The sequence below is a fragment of the Chroicocephalus ridibundus genome, chromosome 3 (assembly GCF_963924245.1).
Source record: "Chroicocephalus ridibundus chromosome 3, bChrRid1.1, whole genome shotgun sequence".
Classification (NCBI taxonomy): Eukaryota; Metazoa; Chordata; class Aves; order Charadriiformes; family Laridae; genus Chroicocephalus; species Chroicocephalus ridibundus.
In genome coordinates, this window is record NC_086286.1 from 68,300,184 (window position 1) to 68,312,587 (window position 12,404).

General features: G+C 38.5%; 1 protein-coding gene across 8 annotated transcripts in view; it reads right to left on the reverse strand.

The window, feature by feature from the left end:
* Positions 1–655: 655 nt before the first annotated feature.
* Positions 656–12,404, reverse strand: part of AKAP7 (A-kinase anchoring protein 7) — a 90,177-nt gene continuing 78,428 nt past the window's right edge. For 5 of the 8 annotated variants that reach the window (XM_063329591.1, XM_063329596.1, XM_063329594.1 and 2 more), the window contains one exon: positions 1,803–2,904. In XM_063329591.1, the coding sequence (XP_063185661.1) occupies positions 2,702–2,904 (203 nt within the window). In that variant the 3' untranslated portion in view covers positions 1,803–2,701. Of the gene's footprint in view, positions 2,905–12,404 lie in introns of all 8 variants that reach the window. The other 3 variants (XR_010070345.1, XR_010070344.1, XM_063329593.1) reach the window with 3 other exon arrangements.

The following is a 12,404-nucleotide window of genomic DNA, read 5'->3' on the forward strand; positions in this document are numbered from 1 at the left end:
GATAGAATACAATAAATTGTTTTCCTGTTTTCATAGCTGAATGGCTGGTTTTGTGTTGTCATCTGGATTTAAATTTCTTGATACCATATGAATAGCCGTCTCTGAATGATCTAGTACTCCGTAATGTTTGATATGACAAAAACTTCTCTCCTCAGCCTATGGAATAAGGGAACAAGCTGGGCTCAGAGACTCCCCGTGCAGGTATGTACGGATCCACTTGTGAATGTTTGGGGTTTTTTCTATCTGGGGGTGATTGTCGATTCAGATTTACTTATTTTTTAAAAATTATTATTCTACAGAAAATTTGAGACTACTCATTAAACTCAAACTCAATTTTTGATTTTGAATAGTGGATATGGACCTCTAGGAAGCTGTACCAGTACTTCCTTCTAAACCTACGCTGCCCAGAACATAAATTAATCCCTAGAGTTTCGAAGTTTTGCCATTTAAAACAGTAATGACTTGGGACTAGCTTATCTGCATGAATTTCTTCACATGATTTCAGCTCCCAGCTCTAGATCAGTACCTTGGCACGACACCCATATTCCACTTAATGGTGTGATTCACAGAAGCACCGTTTCTGTCAATCCTGTTATTTGCCAATACTTTATTTTATTAAAGTCCATTTGGAGACGGGTGAAAAAGGTACATAGAGTGCAAAGGAAAAAAAACTTTATTGTGGACATGGCATGTATGAGACATTTCAGAATATACTGTTATATATCAAATGAGAAAAAAAATAAGCTGTGATGCATGAGATAAATGACCAGTACTTGAGACCAATGAAGAATATGCACACAGCTGTTCTAACAGCACAGTTCTGATACCAATCACAACATATATTATATACCTTTTATGATCAGAGGAAATTTTAAACAACGTTTATAAAAAATGCAAATATTGGACCTATTCCTGCATTGCTGTACATCCAAAGCTTCAGTGAATCTTGCAGGCGTGCAGAGGGAACCATGAGAGCAAACTGACACCCCACCTCAGGCAGCAGAAGGTAGAGATGGACGAAACATCAAAAACAAAAGACAAAAACACTGTTCTACAAAAGTAAAAAGGCAAATATTATCCCAAGGAATATTACTATTTTCACAAGAAATCTTAATTGCAGCATCCCGACTCCATTAAATCCAATGAGAGTCTGCCATTGGGATCAGTGGAGCCTGAATTTCATTCTGAAATTTAAAACATTCTTGCATTAGTGTAAACATCAGCAGAAACAACATATCGGCATCTATACAAGTATTCAAGTGCTGTTTAAAAAAAATAAAAAACAGACAGTGCTAAGCCAAAATGCCAGTACATATCCAAAAGGCAGATAATTAAAAGAGGGTTGTTTTTTTTTTTCCAAATATACATTGTTAAGTATTTAAAAGCATTCATTTTTTAAAATTTGTATATCATCGCTAAGGAAGGGAAAAATCTGAATTGTTTGCAATGATAAAGGAAGGGCACAGTGTTTGCTCAGATTTATTTGAAACTAGTATTTTTCCGCTTTGGAGTCATGACATATATACCTGCATATTCAAGTGTGTTTCAAAGCAGTGCTGAGGAGCGGCTGTACTTCATCATTATGAAATATAATCCCGCTGTGCAAGTATTTCACCATGATTCCTCATGAGCCATTTACACCCATTCATATTTTCAGTAAAAAGAAAGGAAAATTTCTTGAAGAAATTTTTTTTGCCTTCAAACAACCCAATGAGATTTTACATCATGGCAATTTACAATCATGCGTTTGGAGATCCAGAGTCAATACAACTTTTCCATTTACTGTTAGATCTGTGCCTGTCTTCAAGCAGTTCTTTGCTTATTTTCATGCGGATCTCAGGACTGGATAACAGCTCCTTTATCTGATTCAGTCTGGATAACAGGGCTTGTGTTTCTCTGTGCAAAGCTTCCTTTACTAAGTCTGCTTCATGGCTCTTTCCTAAAGGAAAAGAACAATATAATACATTTTATAACAACTAATGTCATTTAGCGTCATTAACGTATGGAGATAAAGAGATCGTATCTGCTTTGGACAGTATTAATTGCTCAGCCTTTTGCCCATATCCATTTTTTAAAAAAAGTTACTTTGTCAAAAAAATATAGTTTACATCAACAAATGCTACCAAAAAGTAAAGAACAGTACAGAGTCACATTTAAGAGAAACTCCTGCCATATTACATACTGTGTAATAGTATCTGCGATGAATATCTGTAGTGGTAATTTTTAGCTTGGGGTTGACTGCTGTTGACTAGGAAACAGCATGTGCTCTCACATGGAGTAAGCAGCCCTGTGGCAGTGCCAAACCCTCAGCCGCAGGGCATCGCTTCCACTTACGGCAAGGCCTCTTCCACGGCCATTCATGACAATCCAAAAGGCAAACACAAAGGGTTCAGTTTCTCCTCAAAAGCAAGGAAGGGGCTCTTGTTATCAAGAACCAGTGAAGACTGGAGCCGCCTGCCTCACCATTCTTGTCCTTTTTCCACCGTCCATCCCTCCCAGCATTCAACACATTTTCAGCAGTGCAAGCACTTAGTAAACTGGTAGACAGTGTCCTTCGATTCAGAACAAACTTTTGATAAGAGACTCACAAAGCGGAGTGCCTGTCACCCAGCACCACTTAGCAAATTTCAGCGGGGAGCTGGGACATGTTTTTGTGGTTATTCTTGGTGGGATATTTGCTCCTGGGCTTTTTGCACAGTGCTCACTTGCTGTTATCATTGTCGCTCTCATTCTTACTGACGCTTGCTGCTGCTTCAGTTTTCACGGGGCTCCCATCAGTCTGTCTGGTTTTGTTTTGCGTTTCTTCTAAATACTGCTGTACAGCCTTCAGCACTGCATTCTCCACCAGCCTTTTGCTGAGGCTCACCAGCTCTGCATCGTCGGGCTCTGCGGCATGTTTTTCACCTATGTGTCACAACAGACAAGAGAAGGAATTCATTGCCACACCACGGAAAGATAGTAGCTGTAACACCAGGAGCCTCTGGCTGAGCTGGATTTTAAGTTATTAGCTGCTTCTTCCTGATTGTAAAAAGTAATTTCTTCCTTCTCAAGCTCTGAATCAAAAATGTTTCATGAAGATGTATACTGTATATCAGATCCAAAATATTTCCCTGCTTGTCTTTATTGTAACACTCCAGTAAAAGCCACTGGCTAACACTATAAGCACCCACTCAGCTTAGAAGAGTAAGAGCACAAATTTAATTTCTTCTGGCCAACAATCATCTATGCCATCTGGCAAAGATGAAGAACACGGCACATGATGAATTTACATTTTAGCAGCATTCTTAAATTTAGCTGCCCCTGATTTTTGATTTTGCTTAATAAATTTAAAATCTTCTGCCTATTTATTCACTGCTTGTAATTCAAGAGTTTCTCATGGGAAAAATGACTAAAATACTCTAAGCTCAGGTCAGAATATTTTTTCTGAACAAAGCATAAAACTTGGAAAAACCTCATACTCCCTCCCCCTCTCTCTTCTGTCTTCTAACTTAAAGCTCCTGCCATTGAAGGAATGCAAAGTCCAGCAGTCTATTCTTAGGTATCTGTTGATAGAAGCAAGAAGTTGGCATCTCCCTGCTTTGTTAAGAGTTCACATGAATAAACGTCTATGATGAAATAACTGTATACCTAGTGAGGATTCTTATACATACATGTATGTTGAAATTGTACTTTTCCATTAGTCATTTTCCTAATAAACTATATAGCCTACTACAGCATCCTCCTTTTATGAAGAATACAATCCAGGAAAAGCAGATTTTATTGTCCAATCTCCTCTGGCCATGTAATTTGTCACTTTGCAATTTCTTGCACTGGGTAAATAACTCTTTCTCTCCATCTGTATTTAAAGGCCACACTTTTAATGGCCTTTTCTGGAGTTAGCATTCTGCAACCAGTAATAAGAGGCTGCTTAGTCACACACATCTGGTGAAAGAGATCCTATTGTATGCTCTCCGCACAAAGCTTTGTACTGTTCAATTATCTAAATTTGCTCTTTTTCATGTATGTAAATTTATTCAAGTTTGCCAGCACATATAGATTATAGTTATAAAAGACTTTTATTAGTCTTCCTAGTGGATTGCACAACCCAGGAGTGATTTCACTGATAAAACATAATTCATATGGGGACTCAAGAGGGCAAGGTAAACAAAACCCTTAATTTTGAGAGTCAGCGTCTTAATTAGCTGTTAGTACGAGCATCCTGCTCTGAAACAGCAAGACAAACCAAACTCTTCCAGTTCTGGGCCTCCATGGTGCCATCACCGTGGGGAAGGAAGAACTGCGCTCTCCAGCTGAAGAGTTATCAGACTACACCTGGGTAAAGCATTTCATTATATTTTGGAAAAAGTTTGGGAAAATACTCTGAAAAATATTCAAAAAGGCAGCTATGGCAATAGTTTCGGTTAAAAGAAAATGAAAACCAAACCAAAACAAACTAAGAGAAAACATTAAAAATGGGTTTAGCATTTCCAAGAAGAAAAATTTTAGGTTAACATGTGAGTCCAAGGGAGGTACAGGCACTATTCCCAAAACCACTCAAACAGCTACATACTCCACATTCTCTAGCCCACTGCTTACCGTGTTCCTTCACTATCTCCAAAACCTGGGCTTAAGCCTATCCTTTAAGCCTATCCTTTAACTTATTTAGAGGAGGGACTTAATTCAGGCTCTTATCTCTCCGGAGCCATAAGATATATATGAGCAGCATCTCCTCCCAGCTTTTATTAATTGGTCCCACATGCTCCTTTGAATGCAGTCCTTTGATTCCAAATTTCCTTTGCTTTTATTAAAGATGTTCGACAAAATGTTTTGGTTGTCCCAGTCTATTTATTCACTAGAAAAAAATAACACTGTGGTTTCCAGTTGGAGAGTTTCTTATTTTTCAGAATTGCTAGTGAATCACAGAAATGATCTGTCACTAATGATCTGTCCATGCAACTCTGAACAAAATCAATAGGAAATATGGTGCTCAGCCACTCTGACACTTGACCCTATAGTACTTACTATGCAGAATATGACTAATCAGTCACAGAGGCCTCCAGATAACACAAAATAGAAGTGACTGTATTTACTCAGAATGTAATTTTACTTGGAGTACATTATATATTATTCTTACAGTCTAAAAAAGGAGCTCTTCTCTCATAATTTCTGCAAAGCATTTCTCATTTACATATACATGTATAAAATCCATATATCTACTACCACATTTAGAACTTCAAATTAAGTAGATAAGTCACTGTGTAAGTAATTTTTCAAGCATGAAAAACATCAGACTACTTAAGGTGAGCATTTTAAAAGTACGGTTTATATAGCTACAGAAGAATATTTGGGGTTTTTTTGTTGTTGTTTGTTTGTTTTTAATATTTTGAGACATTCATGGCTCACCAACAGTCTGGAGTAAAATCTATAGCACCTCCTAAGTGAGCTCTGCACTCCCACTGGGAAGACATACACGGGATCTAACGGACATGTGAATGCAAATGCGTGCACATCCGTGTGAAGGGCACCCTTGGATTTATCTGTCCAGCCACTTTGGTGGACTAGCACATGGGGCTATATGATTCATTCATACTCTGTTTATATTCTCAGACTCCCTAAATAGCAGTTGTGTGAGTGTCTGTGCAATGCTGAGGTTCATTGGCAAGGTCCTAGTATAGTATTCTATCATTCCTATTTATGACTGTTGACAAAAAGAAATAGGTCATGTAACAATAACAGGTATTGATCATCTGTGTTTATTTGAATATTTAACACACATATATGTCCTGTTTATCTCTCTCTCTCCACGATGCATCTGCTGCTTGCCTGCTTCTTAGATGTATACAATTCCTTTGCAGCAGGAAAACACGTCTTTGTGTAGACTGTCTTATGTTCTAGGAATTATCAGAATATCAGTAAAAAGTCATTGCAGATATGAATGTTTTAGATTTAAAAGGGAGGTTTGACAATTTGCTTTGTTTGTAAACTCTGTTCTGGAAAGGGAGCAGATATACCATGTGCGCTGTATTTGGATCTATGCTGTGCCTCTCAGAATGGACTGTGACACTACTTTATTTCTGTGCCTGTGAATAAAAAACTTCCACTGCCTTCTCCTGCATGTGGCTTAGAATAAAAACGAAAAAAACCTTTCATTTTGTTTATCACAGAATTCTCTTCTATAATTCTCAAAAGATGAAAACAAATTCATACTTTGTGAATGTATCTCAGTGCTAAGCAGTGCTTTTTATTACTGAAACTGAAGCGTACCTATTGTCCCAAAATGACCACCATTTTTTACAAAAGGGAACTGTCAACTGCACAGAATTATTCATAAGGGGCTTTATGATCCTACAGAGTGCTGCTAGCAGTTATGGACATGAACCAGATCCCTGCAACCAAATACAAGTTTAGATTCAAATTCACTGCTGTATCTCTCTACTGGACTAAGTTTAGTCTCCAAGTCTACACCCCCTTACGCTTTACAAGACTGTGATCTGGATTTTGAAATATTGCATTGGAACAAACCAGATTTTGTGGTCCTGTACAGCATTTTCAAGGTCCTGACACAGCCCGTTTTAGAGTCCATGTGGATATCTCAGATTTGGAGAGAGGCAGGACAGTTACTTGGATCCCTCCCCTGTTTATACTACTAGTCCTTTTTTTATGAGAGATTTAGTTGAAGGAATCAACAGTGGATCCCTTCTACAGGAAAAACCAGTTTTACAACCTTTTACCAGCTACATTCCAGGACAACATTCTGCAATCCTTGTCTGATGGCCTCAACACACTGGGTTTTGTTTTTCCCCTCCAACAACCTTTCATCACAACACAATGATGCCAACATGGGGCAAATTATAAAGGAGACTCTTGGTATTTTGTATAGGTGACCGAAACCCGCTGGGAAGTCTGTACTCAGGCAGCAGAGGTTACAGCCTGCACCCTGGGGAGGGCTGTGGTAATAGACATGCCTCTGTCCACACTTTGGTTCATCGGTTTTCTATATACTGTTTTTACAAAATCTAGAAACAAAAAAAGCCCACTAGGGACTCAGGCAATCTTTCAAAAACTAAACATTAAGAAATTCCTTCTGAATGCTGGAAAACTTAAATTTTCTACTTACACTGTGCCTCCTACTGACACCAAGAGGGCGAGCCAAGTTGCTGTTGCATACATGCAAAGCTTTCACCACAAGATTCCCTTTCTGTGGGTGACTCCTCAGTGGCTCCAACTCATAATAATCCCTCACTGTAAGATTGAATAGTAAACCCTCCATACAGGGGCAAAAGCTTTGCTGGTGTGCAGTATAGTGGGGCTAGAAGGAAGGAGACAACTACCCTAACCATCAATGGACTATCGATTATTTCTGCATATGGTGGGTTGGAAAAAACGAAGGAAAGCCAATAAAACAAATGCAAGACAGATGTCAGCGTGTGAATTTATACAGTTTGCAATGTCAATGGCTGTGCCGTTATCATGGTTCACTATCTCTATGATAGCAGGAAAAGGCCTAAGAGTGAAGACACTATTTATACTCACAATGCCCAGGCAGATGTAGACTATTGCAAAGCTGCAAGGCCCAGTTGCAGCCTGGGGAAACATCTAGCTTTTGCTACACTAGACCTTTGTGTCTACAGAATCTGATTCAAAATTAAATTAAATCTCTTTGACTTCCATGGGAACTGGATGAGGTTTCCACACCTGCATACAGAAGTGCAATGTCCTATGCATCAGACCAATGTGATGAACAGTTTCTTAACTGAGGAATTTCAGATAAATTTGGTAGGCCTATATGTTAACAGAACTATAGCATTAGAGAAACACCATTCCCCCTCGCCCTGCAAAGATAGTGAGCCCAGAGTCCATAATAAATTAAATATCAAGCTATAACCAGGCACCAGACCATATGCTTCCCACCCTTGCAACAGACTGTGAACGAGCCAGCACATTCAAGATCATAGTTTTGAAGTAATGAACACAAACATGAGCATGTGCCCACATCTAATCAACACAATAAGCATGGACAGGAAAATCACAACTCTGAACATTTCCTCGTTAATTAGGCAGGACTTCCATGAAACGTCTCTTGAGTGGTCACTTAAGGAATTGGCACAAATAAGGGACTGAGAGGAAGGGTGAAATTATAATCTCATCATGACATGATGGTGATGAAATTTGTGTTGTTGGATGTTCCCACCTGATGTAAAGCAGCCTGTGTAGTTTAGCTGTCCTTTTGGCAATCTAACAAACTTCTTTAATTTTACAGATGTTGCTCTGTAAATACAGGACTGTCTAACAAGGCAATATCAATCTGCTCTTTGTGCTGACTACATGGGTTTCTAGTTCGCTGGCCCACCATGGAATAAACTCAACAAAAATAGGGATTTCTAGTAAAGAGAAAATTAAGTGTGTTGCAGCTATTCCGGGAAAATGGTGCTATTGCCAGTTTCAGTGATGACAGCCAAAATACCTGCAGCTCTCTTTGAGCTGGAGGCTTGGTGAACATGGCAAAAGTTTGTTTTGTTTCACACAAAACCCTTTGAAGCTCAGTGATCTAAAATTTCTGACCACCTCTAACCATACACGGAGAAAAAGGATGTGCTCTGCTAAACCTACTCTTCTTTCTATGAGCAATGAAGGATATGATGCCACAGGCATGAGCCTTCAAAAAAAAAAAAAAGCAACTAAGATTCTGCTCCTGGTGTACCAGGAATTCTGTTAAATATCTTGGTCTTATTTTTCTATTAAAAGAGGCCTGCTGACAGAGAAATTTCCCGACTCCCTTAATGTAGTTTAATGCTTAAACTTAATGAATTTATAAGAAGTCTAGCGTAACAGGAAAAAAAGAAACAAAGATATCATAATGGCTGAAGGAAAGAAGATGGCTTAAAAAGCTGTGCGCTTAACTCTATTTTCTCGCCAATACTCAGGCAGAGAAAACAGCCCAAGTCACAAAAGTGTTTTACATAACCACAGGAACATCCACCACGCACGCTGACAATGGGAGAACCAAAACTTCTAGGCAGATTGAGATAGGAAACATCTACGCAATATTATTCACCCCCCTTCACCATCCAAAGCGCTGCCTGGATGTATATGAAGTTGATGAACAAGCACCTAGTAATCAAAATTAATATTATTCTTGAGTCTGCTTCACCATTAGAAATCAAGAATAATTGAGTCCTGATTATTTGTTTAAACCGGTAGGCCTCACTTTCACATCCTTCCTGTGCTAAATATCAAATAGTTGTAAAAGCATTTTCTTTGTGAAAGAACATAACCAACATTTCCCTACCTAACAGCAACAGTTCTTTCACGAGCGTAGTCCCCTAGAGCTCTTACACTGCACTCTAGCAAAAGAATAATTCCCTCTTTCTCTTCCCCCATATTTCTACTTCCTCAAACTCAGTGAGTCAAAACCTATGCTAGCAGCACTTCAGTGAAATCAATCCAGAAAAATACATCTGCTATGCCAGAAACTGAACTAATCCTCACAACTTTTAGCAACTTAAGTTCTGTAGCATAACGGATTGCTCATTACCATGCCTTAAAATTGATGATTCTCTTCTCTTTTCACTCCTTTTTCCATTCGCAAATTTTGTTATCTCTACCTACACATTATTCACAATTGCATCCCTTCCTCTGCAGCATCCTAATAGTCCTAACTCTGTCCCATTAACATCAACGGAAAACTGCTTATTTATGCCAGCTGGTCTTCTGGTCCATTATTTCTATGAGGCTAAACAATTCTAATTCAGAATTTCATCTTTGTTTCTTCATTCCCTCTTATCTTATAGTAATATTTTTCTCAGTCTTTCTCCACTCAGAGTAAAGGAATAAACACTGGATATTTGTGCCAAAAACAATTTTTGCCATTTCTCTTCACTACATTGAGAAACAACTGTGAAATCAAAAGCAGGTACTTTTTCTTCATTCCAGCTAAACAGCAATGCATTTGATTCCACATTGCCTTTATGTTTGCCACATAGAAAAGTTCCCCCACTTCCATGTTTGGCTGCAGGGGCCAAGAAAATTTCATTGAGGATGAGAATAAGGAAGGAGATGGGCAATGTTTCCCCTCAAGAGCAAATTGTATCATTCGTGATTTTAAGATTTCCTGAGATGGGTAAACACATGCAATAGTTGCATGGCACAATGCAACGTGGTTTTAACTCCAAGAATGCAGATATAGCTATATATCAGAGGGTTATGTACTGTTACCACGTGGGGCACCAGAAGCAGTAACCTAGAGCATTTGAGAATTAGCCTGTCCTCACAGCCTGCGTGCCAGCACCATGTCGATCCAGCTATTCTGCTGCTCCTGTAGGACCTTTGACATGGACATATCTTACCACATGAAATGTTTTTATCCAACATCTAATCCTGTAATCTCTTCTAATTTTATGCCTTCTATAGAGAATATGCCTAAAAAAGGACCAAGGGAATGAAATTAATCTTTCAAAGCAAAATTATGTGCTTCATTTGAAATGGAGTTAGTATTATTATTCACTTGTGCTGAAGCAGGCATTACAGGCAATGCCTCCATGATCTGGCTTGCATTAAACTAAGCACTCGGTCATTATTACACTTCATCCTCCTTCCAAATTTTTCAGTCTAATTATAACAGAGAACACACACAATGTGTGAACAGGGCACACAGGTGGGATCAATGGAAAGTAACATTTATTTCATTAAATCAGAGGATCAACAGTGTTTCAAAACATGCAAACACTACACTAAATTTCATTTTAACAAGAGAAAGGTAACCCCAGACTTTAGGAGGGCATTCAACCACTAGAATTCACCTTAGTCACAGGTTATATTTTGTAGAACTACAAAAATAAACTTCTCATGTTGTGCTGGGAAAATCTCTCACATTTTATTGATGATGTGTATGTGAAAAGTAAAAGGGGAGCTGAGAGAAGAGAGGAAGAAAGGAAAACCTTTTTGCTTGCATTAGGCTATACTGGATGGTAATGGATTTTTAAGACAGTAAACAAAGTTACTCATTTGCTGATTGTCCTCAGCCACAGTAAGTGCTGCTGAAAACATGCCTGATACTTAATACGTTTTTCTTCAATCCTTGTGCTTTGTACTAAAGTGGAAAATTGAATAAAATGCCATTTAAAAAATTATTGCTATGATATGAAACAGAATGAGTAACACAATAATAGACCATGGCATAAGACACTTCTCCTCTTAGCAAGAAGATACAAGTTCTCTAGCAACAGCAAATGAATTATCCATGCCTGAGGATTTTAACTCGCAGGAAACTCAGCAAATGCCCAGATGAAGTTCACCTGAGACTGGCAGATACTCAAAGGGATTAAGTCATCAGCTAAAGATAAAGTTAAAAGTGAGTAAAAACTCATTTCTAATAAGAAGTGAGTTCTCTCTATACCAATTTAGGACAGCAATTCCTAAGGTTCATGAGAGTTACAGGCAGGGTCATGAGCCTGACAAAAGTTCAGCTGTCTATGCTAACAGAATTACAAATCTAAAAGCATCAACTATTATAAATGTTTGGCAGTGCCAAATCTATCACTGGTATAGTGTACTTTTAGCTATTTAAGGCCCAAGGACTTAGTCTATACTCAAATGTATATCAATGGAACATATCTAAATTTTAAACAATGTTTGTGGCTTCCATTCCATTTTCTTTTTGTTAAGGCAGGATAACTTCCTAGCCCTATCTCCATCCTAGGTACACATGCTAATATACAACCCTCTCCTACACCCCTCTACACTCCTCTAAATCACAGTCTCTTTTGTCAATTCTACAGTTCAAGTCTATGGAAACAGAAGCACTCAAATTTTAGGAACAGCAAAACTGATTAGGTATGAAATATTACTAAACCAGCAATAATCAGCTGCTGAACAAGGTGCCAGTATGCCTTATTATGATACTTTTCAAGATATGTTATTTTCCACTTTGCCTCTAATAATTCCACAAACAATAACAGACCACTGTCATCTAAAGGACAACCCCTCACTGGACCAAAGACCTTTGTTTGCTTGTTTTCTTTGTTTGTCTGCATTAATCTGAAAATCTTGGTCACAACACTGTAAAACGTAGAGACTCTCTGCAGTCCAGCATCTGTCACTGACAGGAAGCTTTCCCTGAAATATATACAAAATGTTCTCTCTTGTTCTTATTGCGCATGATGCAACAGAAGCAATCCCATGCTATCTTAACAGTTGCTTAATCATGTTAACCAGTTCCTCCTTCTGCCTTCTGGCTTTGTAGCTTCTTTTCCCAAAACTAGCGAGTTCCTGCTTTCAGAGCACATGGGCTGTCCCCAAGATGGAGCTTTGCAGTTCCCCAAGCATTTTCTTGAAGTTCAGCCTGGGCCCCTACTTTGTACTTTGAGCATTATCTTCTTTTGAAAACATAACCCTTCCTCCAAACTTCTTCCTCCTCTGCTCCATGG